At 38.4% G+C, this 22416-nt stretch overlaps 1 protein-coding gene across 5 annotated transcripts in view; it reads right to left on the reverse strand.

The window, feature by feature from the left end:
* Window positions 1-22416, reverse strand: part of LOC101845701 (calcium-activated potassium channel slowpoke) — a gene marked incomplete at its 5' end in the record, with an annotated part of 59588 nt that overhangs the window by 20323 nt on the left and 16849 nt on the right. For 3 of the 5 annotated variants that reach the window (XR_004858656.1, XM_035970370.1, XM_035970368.1), the window contains 6 exon segments: window positions 527-713; window positions 1204-1428; window positions 2048-2189; window positions 13095-13139; window positions 15256-15307; window positions 16804-16854. Coding sequence is in view for 4 of the 5 variants with exons in the window: in XM_035970370.1 (XP_035826263.1) it covers window positions 527-713; window positions 1204-1428; window positions 2048-2189; window positions 13095-13139; window positions 15256-15307; window positions 16804-16854 (702 nt within the window). 5 annotated transcript variants of the gene reach the window in all.

Raw genomic sequence — 22416 nt, forward strand, 5'->3', positions numbered from 1 at the left:
GGCAGAAAGTGGGTACGAAAGCAGAGGACAGAACATTGCTTGAGAGCAGGAAAGGAGGTGAAAGGAGACAATTTAGAGAAGAAAAATTTCCGTCACTATCCGCCTCTCCTTAACCTCTTGGCCATCACCAATATGATGCTGTAAAGAACATACAATACCCAACATCAGTAAGACGCCATAAAAGAAAAAGAATCCCAAAAGCACAGACTATAACGAAATGTGCATCAACCGATCTTGCAGCGTAGTTTATAAAAACAAACTGCTGTCCAGCAGTAGGCGAAAAAACGGTTTCCAGGTTCATAGAATATCAAGAAATATTGGTGGGGACCTGTCACCTCTAGCTAAAAAAACAAATGCATTGAACTATAGAAAATTGCAGTATGGTGTAAGTCCTAAATTGTGTATCTAATAAAGTATTGCTGCTGCCATGTGTAGGTCATTCTGAAACAAAACTCTCTATGGAGATCCATGAAGTCGTTTCTTTTGTAATTTTCTCATACTTTTATTTTCATAAAAGTGCACTTACTTGAAGACTGAATGAGGCCCATGGTGTCGTCGAAGGTCATAGCCTTGATGTTAAGAGAGCACAGAATGGCTTCTTTATCCACCAAGTTGGGGTCTTCCATATTGCGATCTTTGGCTGACACAATGACACACATATCACACAAGTTGATGTTCACAGCCCGCAAGTTGGCACGATTCAGAGGAGAGCCCTGGTGGACACATGGAAAAAAAAGAGTTTAAGGCCTGGGTCTTTGGGAATATAGCTTGGATATTCATCACACAACATGGAGTACACCAGTCGCTGTTGTTGTTGTCCTGCTCAGTTTTCACTCTTCCGCTAGGTAGTTTTGCTGTTTCGTATAATGAAAGAATAGTGTCAGAGGTGACAGAAGTAAGCTGGACTACATCAGTAAATGAATTACAGTGGAATCCTATTAAACTAAACATGATTTATCCTAAAACAGCAGTAAACCGAAAGAAAATAGAATCTCACGATTTTTTTTTTGCCAAGTAAGTAATATCTATAACCCAAATATACCACTAAACCAATGGAAATCCCATGGTCCTGCAAATTTTGGTTTCAGAAAACTCCACTGCAATTACTATATTGTGTTCCCAATTACATTTGTCTAGCATATCATGTACACTTGAAAGAAAATTACTCTTCCGTAATACGTGGACAAGAAAAGCAAAACTCACTGGTAGGATGGAGAGTTTTGGAAAGTTCTGCAGAGTCTTCCACTCCCTGTGGAGATAGTCCAAGTTGCCCACGATGATAGTGGGCTTCAGCTCATGGTAGTGGAAGTTGCTGGCCCGCAGTGGCATCACCAAATTCCTCAAACCAATCAGAGGAGAGGCAGCATCGGCAAAAAGACACACAACCACATGGTTACGCAGGCCGCTGGCAGATGCTTGGCTACGATCCTGGTTAGACAAAGCAGAGGAAACAGAAGTGATGAAATATTGAAATTAAGAGGACTTTTTTATTATATCAAACTGGGGAGGCACTAGAACTAGAAGATCTGAATAAGTCACTCTTTAGAGCATTGCCAAAAAAAGTGAACTGCATTGGACAATCAGTCTCATGAATCATCTAATTAAAGTTTTCCTGAGGGTAATAATAAAAGGTATGAGAAATAAAACACTATCAGAAATCTCCGAAATGCAATTAGAATTTGTTGCACATAAAAGTACCCGTAATGCCATCTTCACCATTGAAATGCTAATGGAAGATCAAGTGAGGTCCAGAAAGATCTTTACCTCTGTATGATTGACTACTCTTAAGCATTTGACTAAGTGAAACATAAAGAAAACACCCTGGCAGATCTAAACATAGATGGAAAAGACCTAAGAATTCTGAGAAACTGCATTCTACATGACACCATCATCTGCCTTTTCAGTTAGTTTTTTTAAAGCTGTTTTTCTTTTCTTTTTTTAAAATAAAATAATATAGCACATGACAATAGCTTTCTACAGGGTTTTAAAGACCAAAACATAATCTAAAACCCACTTCAATCACATACTTAACGTGAAATAAGCTCACCTGCAAGCAGTCATTGAGAGGTCTATCCGGGCACCAGTGGAACATTCCAGTTGAGTCAAACTTGCGAGGCTCGTCCACTGGCGGAGGTGGTGGTGGAACCGAATCCTCCGAGGGAGATTTGGACTTGAGAGTGGTCGACGGCCTGCTCAGTACACAGACAGAAAATCCAAAAACGTTATTTTATTGCTGTAGTCATTGAAAAGTTCCAGGCTTGCCACCTTTTTCAAAATCAAATAAGGGGCGTCAAAGTAATAACATCAGACTACATAACGACAAAAACAATTCCATCAAGTGGGACTGGTTTTGGCAAAGTGTATGTAATAATGCTCTCGAATTCCTGATTGCCAAGTCCGGGACAGCACCGGGAAATTCAGGAAAGTTGGCAAGTCTGCAAGTTCCCGGGATATTAGCCAACGTTTGCCAGAAACTATGCAGCCAACAGAAACACTGACAATAAACTGAAGGAAAAAAGGAGCAGACCCCGTGAGAGCCCTCATCAACTTTCCCCCATACAGCGTTGAGCAACATTCCTTTCGTCTGTTGGGCAATTCAACACCAGATCATAACATTTGTTTGGCGGAGACTGCATCACAACAAGCCCCCTCAACTTTGAAAGATGTGCCCACAATGTCTGTGCCTTTCTGTTTAAATACAGGTTTGAATAAGAGTTAAAATTATTAGCCCCAAAAGGAAAAGGTGGTTTACCCATTTTATTCCAAGAATAACCCTTTTATAGTATTGTTAAGTAAAGCACACCTCACTCGAAGAAAAGAAAATACTGTATGGAATAAGTTGCAATCATGAGGGGTTTTCATACACAAATGGTCAACTTAGTTTTTGTACTGAGCACAGCCAAACAAAACCAATGAAACCATACAGACTACGGGGACAAAATTGGAAGGCACAGAATTTAGCAGCAGGCACCCTTATGCTCTCATGACCCTGTATGCACGAGATGCATACACATGACTCATTCCATGCTCCTCAGAATTACACACACACACATGTCACAGAAGTTGCTCAAGCAGACTGTCTTCACTCAAAAAAAACAAAAAAACAAAAGCCATAGAGATCATAAGGGAAAAAACTGTCTCCTGCAAGTGGATTGCGCATAGTGTCCCTGCTTTCACAGCAATGATCAGCACAGGCTCATGTTCAAAACAATTACAACAAAGCAAACAGACATTTCTCTGCCATGCAGTCCCGGCATTGACAAGATAGAACTGATGCGGTGCTAGCGAGTCGTACAAGGCGACTAAATGGCGAACCAGGTTGTGACTCCTTAAATGGAGTCATCCTCCCTCCAGGTCGGGGGTTGAATCATGAGGCTAACAACCTCTCACGTAAAAAAACCGTTACAGAAACACATACAAGCAAAAACCATTATCTCTGCTTGGCTGGTCGTGGATCTTCTCCGAATGGCAGTGAAAGCCGAAAGAAAGACAGTTACAGCAGTGGAACCTACAGGGAGCATGAGGCAGAGGAAGGCCACGGGAAACATGGAGGAGACGCGTGGAAATGGACATGAGAGAGAGGCAGCTCACTTGGAACGAGCTTGGAGGTATGTCCCAGGACAGAGATGAATAGAAGGAGATTGTATGTGGCCTATACCCTGCCAGGGGTGAAAGGCATTGATGAAACAGACAATTCTGATCAAGCTGTCAGTCCTTGTACGCGGGTGTTTATCAGTGCTATTCCTTTGCCTCGTAAAAACCTCATAAAAACTGAAGTAGGATGCATACTAACGTATGTCAATGAATAACCTACAGCGATATTTGGATGTAGTTTTAAATACAGTGGTCTTCACCAAAGATCATTCCGAGTAAGAATCTGGTCCTCCTAAGAACTCGCTTTGATAGCGGAATAGATTTTTTCCCTATATAATTTGCCTGCAGAAGAAGCCATTTAAAAATAAAAATCTGCCAATTAATCTAGTTTAATCTCAGGGCAATAAATTCTTTGCAGCTGCTTTATCATTCTTTGCATAGGTCGGGGTGAAGAGAGAGGGACTGACGTGGACTAGCAGACAATGAACTCTACACACCACATGTTCACTTACAAATAATGTTTTCTTAGTCATGCACGAGAGCTGTGCCAAGCGGGTCAATTGGTAACTGGTTCTTGATTGGTACAATTATAATTTGCTCCTTTCACTGAGTCAAACATTCATTTTGTTTATTTAAAGCTGTGCCATTCATGATCAATTTTTTCCTTCACCTACACAGAGTTGCACCTGGTGCTGTTTCATAGTTTTAATAGGCTATGAAATCATAATGACCACGTTGTGTTGCAAAAATTCACTCTGAAGCCTCTGATTCTGCACTTACACCTAAAACAATACACACCGCTCTGACATATTCACTCACACACACACACACACACACGCACACACACACACACACATGTGTGCATTTGAACAAAAGAAAAAAACCCTTAAAAAACCATTTAGCTTCCCATGGCTGTCAGAATCACTTATAGGTCATTATTTCATCACAGAATAAATAAGGGATGTCAACAGGTGGAAACTGATATGTGCCCCTTTAAATCTATTGAAAAACCTGCTCTGCTTAAGAACCCATATTTTCTGACTCCCAATGACTGGGTTCTTAGGCAGAGACCATTGTACTAGCAATACGCCACCATGGCAATCAAGGGTGTGAAAAAGAAATGGACACCGCTACTAGATGATGCATCATTCATTAAAAACAAATAACAAAGAGAAGGGGGATTTATGGGGAAGCTTTAAAACCAAGCTCTCACTTCACATGACACCTGCCTTATCACAAAGCAAACAATAAATACATTTTGAAAATCACTATTCTGAGAGGTACTTGTAGAGAACTTTCATTCTTGCCAAGCACATAATTTTCAAAGATCAGAAAAACGACTACAACAAGATCAAAACTCATGACATCGTCCTTACTTATAATTTTCATTAAGAGCTACAAAAGAAGCCATGTAACAAAAAGAGTAAACACGGCAAAGAAGAAATTCAAGGCAACATCTTGAACGAGAAATTAAAAAACAGATGGAAAAAATAAAAGGATTCGGTATAGGTATTTCAAATTCGTCTGAAAAAAACCAGGGAGCACTTCTATACGAGCTTTGACTGTGCATTTGTCAGTTATTGTGTGAGGGTATAAAGAGATATTTGGGTAAAGATAGAGAGTTATATGTTCTACAACTTGCACAAATGTTATTATGTAAGACATAAAACAGGGTTGAATTAAATACAAAATTCTAGAATGAAAAATTCAATATAAAGACAGGTATGCTGTTATGCAATATGTTTTCTCTTCATTTAGCAGACCAGAAGACCTTCACAAAACTGAACACAAAGGAAAAGACATGAGACTGGAAAAAAAAAATGGTAGAAGTTAAACTGTCTCTTTTGTTTTGGCAAAAAGTCTGAAAGTCACACCACTAGAAAAGAAAACATCCGTTAACGAAAGACAAATTAAAGTGTAGCACACGTTCACATACACGCAACATAAACCACAAGCAGGAAACTTGCCAGACCTTTGAAAGTAAATATTAGCAAATTAAAGTTTATCAAAATATTGCATCCAGGAGCAGCCCAAGTAAAGTATCATAAGGGGATATGCCAGAAATCAAATCAATTGCTCACAAAATACACGTGTAAGTACAGAGATATGTGAAAGTTACAAACATAACGTAGTGGTGATCACTTTTCAATATTTTCCCCCATAAAAAAAGCAAAAATTATTCATCACGACAGCTTTGCTATGTAAAGTCAGTTTATATACAATAGTAAAGGCATCACATCTAGGTCTCAAATGACACAGCTCAAACAATCATTTTTCAGTCGCTATCAATTAAAATAAGCCGAACCTTAAAAACCAAGTACCAAGATAACAGTTGACCACACAAGAGTGACCTACATCACAGGAATCACCAAGCTAGAGAATACTAGAGAAAGACCACAGATGGGTACTGTAATTATCATGGGGTGGAGTAAACAACTCTCCACCTATGAGAGAGAAGGCCATATAAAAGGCTTCAATAACCATATTCTGATGAAACAATGAAACTTCATCATAGTTACTTTAAATTGACACTGATCCGAAGAAAGACATGCGAATCTATTGTCTTTTAGAATGAAGAGAAAAGATTGCTTCAAGTCCTTGAAAAAAGTGACCCGAGGTGGGAGGAAAGAATCCAGAACCAATGAAGCAGCAATTCGGAGAGAGAAAAAGCAGACCAGATGACCAAATCTTGCAAAGGGGACAAAATTCATTAAATCATTTGTAAACTCTTACAGGTCTGCAAACCAAGCACAAATATCACAAGTGTTTAGTTTTAGTAGAGGTTTTACGGGGCTCGCAACTGCATAAGTATCACAGAGCGCGGAAGAAAAGCAAACTAAAACATTAGGCCTACATTGACCAAATCAAATTATAAACTCCCCCCCACCAAAAAAAAGCTTTGCCTTGGCTCCAACCTTGTCACATCACTCATTTTCCTTTTCACTTTCTCACCAACCCCAGACATTTGTATGGGAACTGCGATACTATGATTGGCACAGACTGTTCTCAAGGAAAGAGGATATGGCATGTATACGAAACAATGTGAAACACACGTTAGTTAAGATGAAATTGGCAAAACCCAGATACACGTTTTTACTGCCTAGTATAAGACTCTGCCATGTGCCATTTCGAAAAGTGACACATATATATATATATACATACAGTCAAAAACGGAAACCTGTATAAAACGGAAACCTGTCTTAATGGAATTTCCCCGCTCCCCCCTTGATATATTCCTCTTTAATTACCTGTATAAAAAACGGAAACCTGTCAACATTGAAACGGAAAGAAAAATCCGCTCCCTTCCGAGGATTTCACCTGTCAAAGACGGAAAATGCTTTGCCCGCTCAGCCCCGATTTGAAACAAAACTCGCAAGTTTGGTTCCGCTGGCTCTAAACTAACGCTATGGTCATTCGACTGGGCGAGGAAGGAGAGTAGGGGTGCAATTTGGGGGTAGATGTTACCCCATCATGTGAGCCCTGAGCGATGCAGATGGTCAGTGTAGTGTGGGTGTGAAATCTCACGACTGCCCATGAGAGTGCTCGAGTAGCGAGCCACTACGGAGACTTTCCTTGGTCCAGAAGCCAGAGGTGTGAAATTAGATTGACCAATGCCTGCCGCCCTGATCGTATGGCCAGCCGAGAAAAGAGTTCCAAAAATCGTTGCTACAATGATGGCAGTAAGGGGTGGCATTGGTGGGTGGGGCCAAGGATGGAAGCAAGGGAGATGTTTATACGTTTCTGTGTTTAATAGGTCAAACAGTGGTCCTATGAAAGGCAAGCACTGGTGGTAATTGGATAAATAAGACTGACACATGTCATTATCAGGCAGGATAGCAATTGAGAGGTGTGAAGTTTTGACCACTGCTTGCCGATCGGACAGGCGATCCTTGATCCCACCGGCTGGGCCTTTGAACCCCCCCCCCCCCCCCCCCAAATTCCCCTGTCTCAGACGGAATTTTTTTCTGGCTCCCTTGCAATTCCGTCTTACACAGGTTCGACTGTATATATATATATATATATATATATATATATATATATATATATATAATGGAGTCTTACATTGAGCTGTAGATTTGTTATTAGACATCTGAACTGCACTTCTACATCAAAACAACAAAAACAGTAAGTAATCAGTCTGTGCACATTTTTTTTTTCTTCACAAAAAGAGATATACTAAGGAGATGTTTGAAATACTTTAGGGAAACAAAATAAAGGTGATATTTATTACAGTTTTTAAGATTAAAATCAAAGTTCTCAAGTTGATGTTAAAGACCTATCCTCAAGTTCATATACACATTGAAAGGAGGATAAACAAAGTTTTAAAATTTTACATTTAACATTAGAGATCAGGCAAGGCCAAACTAAGGCCAGTGAGCCAGATCAGCCTGTGAGCAATTTCAGTCCGATCCATGTAACTAATTATGAATGTGGCCTGCGCTGAGTTAATAATAATAACAAAACAAACCGTGAATCTTAAAAATTAAAATTAGTAGTTTCCATTCCAGCTGGAAACAATAGATCTAATAATTTATATAATAGAATGCCCTTGAGTGACATATGCTGCAGTAGTGTCAGATTGTCTCACTTTTAAGAGCTTGGATATATTTCAATTGATTCCACCCAATTTTGTACTTGCTTTTGGCCCATGAGATATTTGGAATCGCTTAATCTGGCCCGTGACTTGGCCACTCCTGCCCATGCCTGCCTTTGGTACTTCTTCTTGGCAACAACTTGAAATTCACATAGGACCAACATTCCTTTGTTTGTCAAACATTATGGCCATGGCAAAAAGAATAAAACATAGGAATAGGTGCTCCTAACGCAAGTTTGATAAGAAGTATATATAAAGATATCCTCATAACAGGAAATGGGGGGGAAATGTATTCAATAGTTATAAATGGCCTTCAGTCTAAAAACAACAGGAAAAAGCATAGGGATCATTACAAATTATGTACTTGTTACAGATTTTTCAAACACAATTTGTATCACTGACATTTTCTGTCATGTCGGGGGCTGTAAAAAAGGCAGTTTTAAATTCCTTTCGCACAGTTTACAGTTGCATGCAACAACATAATTCGACAAAATACTTCATTGTAGATGCACAAAATCAAGGGGATGAAAAGATTAGAAAAAAATGTTAATGAAATGGCTGTCCCAGTGTAAGTTATTCAGTCAAAAGGTCACAGGGTGCGTATATAGGGTCACAGAGGAAGCTCCACACTTACTCCTTGGCAAACTGAGCCATCTGCCAAATAAGAGGACCTGAACTGCAAAGGGCAATAAGGAGCACAATGGAAGGTTAATAAAGCTCAAAAACAATAAACAACCAGGCAAGTTAGAGTGTGTCTACTGCCGGCAGCTCAAAGCCGAGATCACCGTCTTCATGTCTATTTAATTTTTATCTATTTCTTTTAACAGCCCTCTCACGTAATGAGAGATAACAATATGGCTGTTACAGGTGGGGAAGGACAGCTGGCATCTGCAGTTCTGAATGTGGGTGTCAAAGACGGAATTGAATATCGGCATGGCTTCGGTGGACAACTCAAACAAACCTGGAACTAAAGGCCAGACAAAATCTAAGGGAAACATCTAATCCTAGACTCTGAAGCACATGAATACGCTACAAAGACTCACATCCATTCATTTAATAAAAACTTTTAAAAATGATGAATTTCTAAAATAGTAATACAATAAAATTCTATACTAACAGCTGAAGGGGGGAAGAAAAACATCTGTAAGATAGTGCTTTCAAAAATTTACTTTGGAAAGGCAAAGTAAACAGTAAGCTTGCTGAAAACACAGCTTCAAAAGTTTTTTTCTTGTACAATTATGACTGCGAATACAGGCTTACAGACATCTTGACAAGGCATGGCATTCTCAAAAGCCGAAAGAAATATTCATCTTACAAAATGCATAATAATGCATCTTCAAAAATACAAAGAAAACCAACTATCACGGTGCAGTATCATAGAATGCTGGAGCAGATTTTTATACTCTTTCATTCAAAACACACTTTCTATTGACGTCACATTCAAAATGACATTTCCATCACGCCTTTGTTCGAGGACACATTTGGAAAAAGTAAAAAAATCGTTTCCTGAAAAGTTAATACTAATTATTTTCTAAAGCAGCCAGACTCTTTCCATAAACATCATGATGGGCACAAATCACAAGAGAGGGCGTGAAGAGAATGGGGGGTGGGGGGGGGAGGAGTATTGAAGTGACCAGAGCTCAGGCTGGTTATTATGAAAGACATATTAAAATGAAAAAAGCAATTCAGAAAACAAATTTGATAAAAACAAGAGATTCCAATGCAAGCAGGGCTGCATCAGCGACACCCGCACGTCTGGGGAACCCACAACATTCCTCAGTATTAGTGCGGCTGGGAGGACACACAGATCCCTGTGAAAAAAAACCTCTATGAGAAGGAAACTGAACTTAACTAAGGCGGCTGAAGCAAAGAACTCTTATGCACTGCCAATTTGTGTCCTCTATATGTAAATAAAGAAGCCCGACTGAAATAAAACATAGCAAATGAGAAATTTACAGATACAGAAAGACCGTACTGGGCCAAAATGAAAAAGTGGCAAAAACCTTTTTAGAGAGCTGTGTTAGGTCCTAAAAAAAGCTATTTAGTTAATGTGAGTTACTAATTTTGCTTGGATGACCAGTAGAGCTGATACCTGTTTTGCCTAAAACAGCCAACTCTATCGTGCCTTGAATCAGACTTCCTATGGAGAAACAACGTGGGCAATGGAATCTACAGTTGCCATGAAAATGTGCTTATGGATCAGAAAAGTAAGTAGGAAGAACAAACTACACCAGAACATCTGCCCTGTCATATACTATGGGCTGGAAAATAAGAAGTTGAGTTGAATCCAGTCAGTCCTCATCACTGTCAATGCAGTAGGTCACCTGTTCATTACCTGTTCCCTTATCCTCTCTCAGCTGCAAAAACTTTTCTCTTACAAGCAGACCAGGCCTTCTTTGATTGCTTTGTCAGCCACTGCATTAACAACATCCCGAAACAATATTCGCAAACAATAAATCGACCACTGTATATAAACTAGTCAAAGGATCAGCTCTTCATCATGTGTGTTCAGTTTAACCTTAAAATTTGATAAATTCTGAACATTCCAGTGCATCTAAACCAGTTACTAGCCTAACATCTTCCCAATTCCCATTGTCTTTCTAATGCAGACACTGACATTGACAGGTGTACAATAGTCTTGTCTAAAAACTTAGATAAGCATGCGAAGAAAAGTGTAAAGAACACCAAGAAAACACCCCTACAAAAATTGTTGCCGATATACAAAAAAAAAGAAAAAAAAAAAAGAAATGAACAACGGTTAGTCACTTCTTTTCAGTCTTTCTAGACATTTTAAACAACAGTAAGCTTAATATTCAGAGTCCACAGAGCCCTTTCTAGAGAAAATCTCCATTAAAAAGACTAATTGTAGAGGATGATATAGGATTAATCAGCATCCAAGCTGTTTCTCACGTCACATCATATTTAAAATAATTCTAAGTTATAGTTTAAGGTAGCTTTTAACAAGAAAAGGAAGAAGTCAAACTTTCATTTTCCTTAAATGCATTCAACTGTCTGTTCAACCACAAGAACAATTACTAACTGAGCTCTCTCTTAGACACAGAACATTCATTCATCTTTGTCTTATGGAAAAGACTGCAGTTACAGTGTCAATGTCCACAATTTCAAGTAGTTATCACAGAACAGGAAGTACCTCAGATTGATTGAACTTGAGCAGGACAAAATAACCATGAAACAAAATTTCGTAATTAGAAAGGGAAACCCAAAAGAATAAGACTCATTGCCTGTTTAGATATAATGGCTCCCAATGTCTATATTTTGAAAAGAAAACAAGATAATAAAACCAATTGATCCCTTGAGAAAATATAGTGACATGAAAATGAATTTGCATAATTTCTGTACCCAAAAGAATATAACTACCAGGCGTTGAAAACAGGTTCAATTAGGCACAAAAATGAAAAAGTTGCCAAGTGTTGAACATATTCAATAGACTGACAGAAAAAGAAGAATTTCGAAAGACATCAAATACTATTATCAGAGTCAAAAAGCTATACATCTTTCATACTAATTTAAAAGTAAGAACTTTCAGTACGAAGGTAAACAACTATAATACAAATAAGAAAACAACAATCAGCTACTGAAAGCATTTAAATTGCAGACAGAAAACAGAGATAAAAGTCTAAAGGCACTGACTACAACAAAGCTGTCAGTCTTGGTGCATCTTTTTTTATGAGGAAGTCATCAGAGTCAGGATAACATCCTCAACTGTGGCAATTAAAAACAACCCCTGAAGTTTCTCACTTTTTTGTGTGTCCATAACAGCAGTAACTACAGCATCAGCTGGTTCAGAGAGTAAGACATCAAATCTCTGTCAGACATGATGAGGGACTGACACCAGCATCACCCCTAAACTTAGCAGAACTTCCTAAACCAAGCTGCTCTAGACACAATACAATCCAAGCCACTCTTCCAATATTCATGAATAACATCTGAACTTTTAGTAAACTGTAACTCTTCTTCATCTTCTGGACAAATTGACAGGGCACTTTAATAAGTAAAAAAAGACTACTGTCAAAGTGTTCACAGGCAACCTACAAGAGGGAAGGGGAAGCATGGCCAGGCAGGAAACTCTCTAAACCATGAGGAGATCATTATGCTGTTTGTCTAACCAGACTGCACCAAGGCTTATGCAGGACTTTCAGTTCTTCTGCAAATCACAATAAGTAAGTGTCCACAGTCTGGACACAGACACAACAAATTTAGTCTGGCATGTCACTACAGCAAAGGGGAAGAAAACTGAGGGGTTATTGTATTACTCATCACAGGTGCACATGACAGAAACACAGGTACAGAATTAAACAACATTCAAAAAGGTGTAGCTAGGGACAAAAGATATCCAGCCTACAGAGATAAATTTCAACTATACGGGATGCAAGTTTTAAATTTTTAAAAAGATTACATACACCGACTGCTGAATACGTAAGAAACATGAGAAGTAATAATATATAGATAGGAATATTTATAAAAAGAAACACGGTCTATGCATGTGAGTGTTCTCTCACACAGGCTCGAGTACACATGCTTGCTTACTTTCTTCTACTTTGGGGTTTCCTTTTCTCTCTGATGAAAAAATTCATGAGGCTTATGTCAGTGAGACAATATGTCACTGAAATCAATTTCAGAGGCAAAAAAAGGTTCCACCTCATTACAAATTACTGAGGAAAAAAAACTGATGCTCAGAAAAAAAATTCAACATAGGAGGCGTCAAAAAAACAGCTCATTCACAAACAGAAAAACTCAATTGAAAAAAATCTTCAAAAAATCTGTCAAAAACTCGGTGATGCAACATGGGCCAAAGGGCAAGACAAGGTATTTGAAGGCAAAATAAAACCCCTTCCGGGGAAATAAAGACAAATAATTTTTAAAAAGCAAACCATGGAGCACTTACAGATGGCTCATTATTGGGGACATGAGGCTTGTGGCTAGTCGGTGACTTGAAACGGAGAAATAAAAGCAACAATTACTGGAGAGCATTTAGAAGAAAATGTACCCAAAATCGTAACTTGAAAGAAAAAAACCCAAAAAAAAACCATCAGCATTGTACATAGCGTTCCAATTCCAGACCTTTGGGCGGGTGGGGGTCTATTCAGAATACAGAGGAAAACCTCTGTTCTCACTACAAAGCAACTAAGTCATAAATGCTAAAAAGAAATCAACCTGAAAACCTGTACCATTACAAAGCAAGACATGAAGAGGACAAATGGGTTAGGGAAATGCCTCAAGGACATTACAGGACACATGTGTCTGCACTCAGCATGCAGAAATAAACTGGAGTGTTCTTTTCAAAGGAAAAAAAACCAAAACAACTTAGAACAAAACAGGGCAGTGCTAGAGTCGCAATGACTACGCAGTGACTGAGGACTCTCGGCTTGTAGGGAATTGAAAAAACACCAAAAGGTCAAGAACAAGGGGTTCACAGCAGACTGGAAGAGAGTTTTTACATGGACAGTCTTGACTTCATTGGGACATCCATCGGCGCCACGTCTCGATCTTTTTTCTTGGGTTTCAACAAAAGTTTATTCTTCTCCCCCTGCTGCTGTCGCCTCTCAAGACTCGAGTTTGATTGGCTACTGTCGCTAGAGCTGAAATAAGCCCAGGAAGTACATCAACTGACACACAGGCACAACTTACACAGCACACAACGCAGCAACATAGATACTTGACACAGCACAGACACAGACCACTCATATAAACAAGAAAGAAGATTAAATGAGTTCAGATTTCAGCCTGATTTCACATAGTAAAGAAGGGGCAGGAATCCACAGCACTTATACTCAGTAGCAAGGCTAAAAACTGAAAGATCTAGAATCAAAATCATATGTCAACAGGGGGATCAAGGGTTTTTTTCATTCCACAGCCGGTGGCACTAAAGCATTTTGATATAAATTTGTCCCCAGAAAATACACAATACTTCTATAGCTTCCACTGCCCCCTAACACAGACGTTTAGTCTATTCAGCAGCAATAGCAGCTCTGATCAAGACAGCATATAGCTATATGCCAAAAGCTTAAAAACACACTGTCAGCAGCAGTGAGTACAGGAACATATCTGCTGTACGAACAGTCTTTAAAGAGAGCCCCTTGAAGTTTCAAACTTGTCCTTTCTTTCTCACCCTATAAAACCTCAAACACAAAACTCATGTCATAATGCTGGCCCATGTAAATCTGAGGTACATACATTGGGAAGATGGTATTTGAACTAAAATCATTTAGCATAGTTTTACCACTGTATGGCTATACAAAGTGAAATATATACCCCTAAGTTCGTAAAGCACTCAACAAAATAGGAAAGTATCGAATAAAACACAAAATGTATTTGTGTATCAGTACCATCTTACCACTGTTTTAATAGACAGTTCATTAAATACATTCATATCCGCAACATAAAAAAAGCAGCACAGGTCAGAGTTACCCTTATACACACCAGCATTAGCATATATGTCAATTTCCACATGGATCCACTGAAATTATTAAAAAAGCAGATAGATTTAACACTTTAAGCAATAATGTGAAAAGCCCTCGTGGTACAGTTTTTCAGGAAAAAGCTCATCATCTGCCTAAATTCCCGAGTGTTCAAATGAGATATGGAACTAAGTGCTCAGGAAATTTAATTGATAAATATTGCACAAAAATAAAAACCATGATTTTACAGGCCAGCTTTTGAAGATGAGCTAAAAGGCCAATGAAATCAGAAGCTAAATCTTTCATCTGATGCTGGACTGTCATGTGATTCCTTTTGCATATTATTTGATTTGCAAAAATATAAAACAGTCAGCGTAATGAACAAACTTAAAGAATAAAACAATTTTTCTAAATTCGGACAAACCATTAACACGAAGCTTGATTAAATAATGAATGTGCTGGAAACTTACTGATGTGAAAAGCTTTAGTGATGCTCAATATTGGGTTCACATTGGTGAGACACAGAGAGAGAGAGAGAGCCAAATGGAACTATGTGATCAGAGGGCGGTGAGGAACACTCATAAAAAAGCTAAGGGTAGGGGGACAAAGGGGGTAAAGGTGGGCGGTTGTTGTGTGAAAGACACTTACGGGAATGAAGTAACAGCTTTGGATGTCGAAGTTCCCCGCGACTTGTCCTTATCTGTGAGAGAAAATGATGAAATATCAGTTTTAGGAGACACAATCATACCAGCATGCTCTACTTATTTGTAACACTACTCTGAGATAGAACATTCATAAGCACACATTCACACATACCAGAAAACGCCCCTAAAAAAAAAATTCAACTCACTGATCAGTATTATGATATGCACAGTATGAAGATGTCACAAAACGAAATGAATAGTCTGATCTGTCAACTCAATTGATGTTGCTTTTATTTTTTCTAAGCACCACCTCTATATGGGTCAAAAACTAATTCTAAAACAATCTTTTAGTGCTGAGAAAAAGCAAGACTGATAGACAGACAGAGACAACAGAAAGAAAGGGAAAAAAAGTATCATCTACCAATAACACCTTCCACCCACCCTCTAAGAAGTTTGTACAAAGCAGATAAATATGTCCAATTATAATCATGTTCACATGGCTCTCTACTTCACTGTTTCAATAACAGCTCATTTATTTGATTGCTGGGGGGCGTGTGGTACTACCCTCTACCCTCTTCCCTAGCAATACCTAAAAAAGCCCTGTACCTACCATAATTCACTTGAATCACCCATACCTTGTAATACACACACACACATACACGCCCATGCACGCACGCACACACACACACACACACACACAAACACACATATAATATGTTTATAAATATAAATTCCTATACACACACAAAATCCACACAGACATATGAACACTGTCCTCCTCCGTGCAAGAACAGATATTCTTGTGAGTTGCCCTACCTCCCCCCCCCCCCCCCACACACACACAGAGACAACAACATGCATGTGAGCATATGCTCAAAAACGATGGGCATCCCCTGCATGCTTCCAGGTACAGGTGCTGTTGCAGTGGGCACTCTGATGATGCTTGCATTACTATAACAAGGTGTAATTCAGACCAAACTATATCTTTAACCTCAAACTGTTCACCTTCTCATTGGGTTGAGTCACCATGCACAATGTTAGGTATACAATATTCCAACAAGACAGTTGAGGAGGAAATGGAAGACTCTCTGGGCTGATATTTAATTCTACAGGCACATGTGGTTCCTGAATTGCTATATAATCCTCGACCCTTGTGTGGTCTCTACCCTGGCCCATTCTATAAGTTGTACAAGCAATGTTAGAATTTCATTAATAAACTTACAGCGCCAGAAAATATCTTTTATTCAACACAAATAGCATTACAGGGTCAAAAATAAGAAACAACTCACTTTATCATCAGGCGTAAGAAACAACTCACTCTATCATCAGGATTGCTACGCATAGAAATGAAGGCAGCCTTGAACAGCGTCCTTAGAAAATTAACTTGTGTCTGATGTACAAACCATTCCCACGTCCTTCCCACTTTAAAAATATCCTCTCCTCACTTACAAAACCAAACAAATATAATACACAAAACTGCCTCAACAAATATCTAATCACTCCCAAATGAAAAGTCAAAGGCAGAGAGTCCCCATACAAACATAAACATTACCATTTGCTTCTCCATCAGGCTCTACGGCCAGGCCTGGAGTTCTCTGCAAGGCTGCAGGCAGGACAAGAACAATAGGAGGAATATACAGAGAGGAAAATGTGTTAGTTTCTGTGGCAGGCAACAAACATGTCATTCGGTACATATGCAAGAGTGCGTGCGTGTGTTTGTGTTTGTGTGTGAGTGTGAGAGTGAGTTGCTGTGTGTGACAGAGTAAACATGTGTGTGTGTGTGTGTGTGTGTGAGTGTGTGTGTGTGTGTGTGAGCGTGTGTGTGCGTGCAGGTATGTGAGAGAGTTAAGGAGTGTGTTTGTGTGCATAGGAGAGAAAAATCTAGATGGAGAAGGGGGTGGGGGGGGCTTGGGACATTCAGACTTTGACCACATTGACAGAAAGACAGCAACAGATATAATGAAAAAGAAAGAGATTTAGATAGTATTCAAATGGGTGCATATACATGTGTGCGTAAGTTTGAGTGTGTATGCATGCATTATTACTCTTTTGAGCAGGGACAAAGGATTCCAAATGTATGTGTATGAAGAACAGGTGTCTCTGTATATGTGAAGTGTGCCTATGGATAAGCTTGTGCATCAAAAGAGCATGGATGAGTGTGCTACTGTATGCATGCCTGACACATAATTGGGTGCGTTCCTGCACATTTTTCTGTAAATGTCAGAGAGTACCTTTGTATGAACACTAAAAGACGTATGCAGAGCATTCTTTATCACATAAAAGATAACAAAACGTATTAAAACAGGTCAAAGATCTAACAAAGTCACACCACACTCATTCAAACATATGAACTCTTTAAGTTTCGTAATTGTGGCTCAAAATAAATAAGGACTTTAGACCTCCAGCATACACTTTGAATCACCATTGCTCTTGCGAACATTAAAGCATGGAATGTCAAGGAAAGGATTCAGTGGCCTGGAATGAATCTGACCCCACCTAGACTGAAACAAAGGAGGTGCGCAAATGAAATTGGCCAGATAATACTCAAAACTCTAAGGAGGCTCAATCTTTACAAGGATCTATGGGACAGCCCACTCAGGGAAGAATAATAAATCTTTGGCTGGTGACAGTGTTGAAGTGCTGGCTATCTATAATAAGAATGATTTATTAAAATGACCTCTCATATGGAGTGTAGTAAATGAGAACCAGTCTTTCTCTCTGTGTGTGTGTGTGTGTGTGTGTGTGTGTGTGTGTGTGTGTGTGTGTGCGCGCGCGCGTGTGCGTGAAATCAGGTGTGCATTAAATTTTGGGAATATAGAGTAATTGGTAATATCTAGAAGCTTGTTCATTTGTCTTGGTTTTGGTGAAAAAAATGAGTGTACGTCTAGAGAAAAGTCGCCCCAGACTTTTCAAGCTACAGGCTGATAATGACAAAAATCACTTTTTTGACCAAAATGTGTTTCCATTTTAAAAAAAGATAGATCCTCCATTTTTGTACAATGTACTCAAAGGGTTTCAATTGATTTGACTTCTAAATATTGTATTTTTAAAATTATTTTGAGGGTAGGTATAATAAAAAACAAATAATGGAAACTGTTTTTATAAGGTGTTAAAAATCTATTCTTGAAGCCCTGTTATATTTTACCAGTGAATTCCATTCATGATATAGATGTCAACTGGGTGCCAAATTGGACATGAATTTTCCATGAATAAATACATTTTTAAAAATCGTTATTTTTAACTTTGTATGTGAATGTGTTCTCACGTTTGTTAAACTTAAAAGCTCATTTTCTTAAAATTCTATCTTTATACCCTACCTCGCAAAATGTGCAATATCTCAAAAACTACTTGAGATATCTAAAAAAAATTAAAGACCCCTGTGTTCAGCATTGAATTTCCTAAACGATAAAACCCTTAACTCAAAATTTTCAAAATCCGACTTTTGGTACCTTTCTTTAGGCACCAAATACTTATTTATCTGAAATAAAATTTGAGATATTCGCAAATCAAGGAGGGGATGGTAAGCCTGGTGTCAGGCAAAATAATTAGCAAGAAAATGGCCATCAAAGTTTGGTAACAAGGTCCTTGGAAACTGCAAAGTTACATATTTGGTACCTTTAATCAACATTTTTCAATAAAATCTACACAGAAATGTGTTTCTAAATATATGAACAGAAAAGGAATTGAGCAACACATAAAAGTAGACAAAAATTGCCCAACTGGTGGTAATACGTTGTTTTCTTTGATTTCATAATTTTAAATAGTCCCTGATTTCATCATGATGCCTTACACTGCTTTACACATATTGTGATGATGTTGAAAATTGCTTTAAAAAACCATCTCTTGTCATGGCTCTTGCAGAGGGTACAACCATAAAATATTATTCTTTTCTGCAGCTTATTCTACCACTACACAGACTGAATTAGAAATGAGCACTGAAAAAATAGTTTCCATCCTTATGCAAAGACCACTAATGTCAAATTAATCCTCTGTAAGTTCCACTTTGTTATTCATATGCACAGGTGGTGCAAAAGCTACTGTTGGCTTACTGTAAATACAAGTGATTAAAATTCATTAGAAAATCTTTACCTTCTATAATCTTATCTTTCTTTCACTAACTAGGAACTTACAATTACAATGTTAGAACAAAACATTGAAGACATGACATGTGAAAAAGCAAAAAAGATGCAAATATGTCTGTAATAAAGTAACAGCTTGACTCAAACATAAAAAGGCACATTAGGGAATATATAAAAATTCTGAAACAAAAAAAATTAAAAGATAAAAACAAAACACAAGGGTGAAAAATAGGTGTATTATTATATTGTCAAGTCTTAGACCACAACTCCATCAGTAAAACCAATGAGGATGCGAGATTTGAGACTGACTTCAACCTCAAACATGTCTTGGTAATCTATTTTGAAATAAAATGTCATGATAATTCCTATCTCAAAAACACAAGAAAACCCAAGAAAAACTTGAGCAAACAACAAAATCAGATTATTCTGAAGCCAACAATCGATTCATGTCACCTCCACGCTTTTTTAGAATTTCCCTTAGGGCCTGTTGACGCACGCCGACTAACATTTCCTGCAGGAGGGAGTTGACTGAGAAAAACAATCTCTGGTTAAGAGAGAGAGAGACAAAGAGATAGTGAGAGAGAGAGGGACTTCCTGTCAACACACAACACACAAGTTCAACTAGTGGGGACAGCAAGAGAGTCAGACCAGGAAACTGAGGTCATCAATCAGGAAATACAAGGTCAGATCACAAAGGAGACAGTTGTGCTTAAATCTGAATAAAGAAAAGATGAGACTACAAGTGATACAGACACTGGCTGCAAGATTGAGGGACCATAAACTAGACACAAACGACTTCTTTTAGAATCTATCTCCGGTATATGGCACAATATTGTATAACTGCTATTTAAACACCCACGTCTCACCCTTTGAAGTACTGGTGGGCTAAGCATATCAAAAACAAAACAGACGGCTTTTCCCAAAAAACTCAGCTCCAGCAACAAGAGTTAAAAAATAATTCTTTTTTTACCCAGAAGAAGGACAAAATGTGACACTGTTGACGGAAGGTAAGTCACATAAATCAAAGAGGATATAAAGAGTCTTCACAGCATGTTCTCCTTCCATCTTCAGCATACATTTCCATTGCATTATGAAGTGGCTAAATACAGGACTCCCTGACAGGCTCTTACACAAAACAAACCACAAACAGAACAAACAACAGGTCTTGACAATGGACTTATCTCTAGAGTACAGGTAGTCTATATATTATATTTGTGAAAGTTCGTCACTTTGGTCGCCCTAAACTTCCAAACGGTGGATCAGAATCATTTAAAGGGTGAACAGTTATATTAAGGAGTCTGAAGTCACGGTAGTTTAATTTTCAGTTTTTGATCCAATCTTGGGGGAAAGTCCGTCTTCTAAGACGCCATTGTAAACAAGTGAGGCTTCCGTTCACATGCAGTGCGCACTGGTCCCACAAGGACTTGACGATCGATTCCTTTGAGTACGTTCATTGAATGGGGTACCCAGCTAATATACTCTATTTCTGCAATACAGGTGCTGGGAATAATTAAACATTGGACACTCTGAGAAGCTACCGAGTAGAACAAACCATAACTTTCTCGACAGTGGGGCTACCTCAAGAGTACCTCTGCTCTCCTTCACATTATATTTTCACAGATACTGAATGTAGTCTCAGACTAAGACCAAAACTTACTGAACCAGACATCGAGAATCTAAGATAAAATGATACCGGTACTGAGAAGTAAACCAAATGAGCAGATGATCGAGTCAACTCTAGTGACACAGTCTGACACTGAGAGAGAATATCACTTCTATCACAAAAAACGTAAACACTTCATTTCTCTGTGTGATGAGGGAGTGAAGAGGTCTGGTTACAACCTACTCTTGAAACGTGTGCTACCAACAAAAAGAAGCAAACAATCACGTCAGGTCTTGATAGGGAGCACAGTCCAATCAGTGTGCAAAGCTTTTACATGAAAGTGCAACACAGAACAAATACTGTACATATAGTCCAAGTGTCGAATTTCCGCTTTCACGATTATTTTGTGAGCTGGGATGTAGCCAGCGGCCAGTCAACATGACAACAGCGAGAGGACTGGGTAAAAAGTAATTCATAAAAGAAGCGGAAAATCCAGAGCACCCAGGAATCATTCAAAAGCCTACCAACAAAACAGTACACATTAGGTAAATAGAACTTGGGTAATACCAGTCTTTAAGACATTAATACAGCCAACTAAAGCCAAAACCAAAAATTTCTCTTAGATGTTACTAAGGAAGATATGCAGAAGTCCGCACCCTTTAAAATACAGAATAGAAGCACTGAACATGAAAGAGTACATTCACACATTGATATTCGTAAAACAAACTGGCACAAATATTCTTAGTCCACACATTAGAGAGGCAGTGTGAACAAAGAGTGAGTGAGCAAATGATGTAGTCAAAGCACAGCAGTACTTTCATGACAGGAAATCGTCAATATTTTAAGACTGCCCAAAAATGAGGAGTGTTATCAGAAGTGAGTTACAAAGGCACCGAACACACTGTCAAAGTTGTTACCTTAGGCGTGACAACCGCATTACAAACACTTTTAATAATACCAAACATTAGGTGAAAAGTGACAGTAAAATAGGTTAAATTTTCATAGCTTTCTAAGTAGAGTGATTCCTTAAAACAACCTGGAGGGCCAAAGCAAGCATATCTGAATATTCAGAAAATTTCAAAAAGGAAAATGACAAAAAGCCACTACCTAAATACACTTCAAGATAGAACAATGAAAATGCTTGCTTTGGTACTCAAAATATGGATTATTGGATAAGTAAAGAAGAAGAAAGAAGCATGGACAAATGAAAAAAAGTTTTTTTGAATTATCCTCAGATACGAATGTAATAAGTAAAAGTCAGAGTAACAGCTGTACAAAGATGAGTGACAATCAACAGTAATGGGCCTTGACTACCTTTGTTGAGCGAGTCCACTTACAAAGGAAGACAACCTTCTGACATGGTGCACAAAGAGGTTAACAAATAAAATTAAATAGCAAGAGTGGAAGAAAAAAAAGCACTAAACAAACGGTGATTAATGAGAGTTACTGTGGACATAGAAGGCTAAGAAAGCAGGTCATAATC

The sequence above is a fragment of the Aplysia californica genome, unplaced genomic scaffold, assembly GCF_000002075.1.
Source record: "Aplysia californica isolate F4 #8 unplaced genomic scaffold, AplCal3.0 scaffold00259, whole genome shotgun sequence".
NCBI lineage: Eukaryota > Metazoa > Mollusca > Gastropoda > Aplysiida > Aplysiidae > Aplysia > Aplysia californica.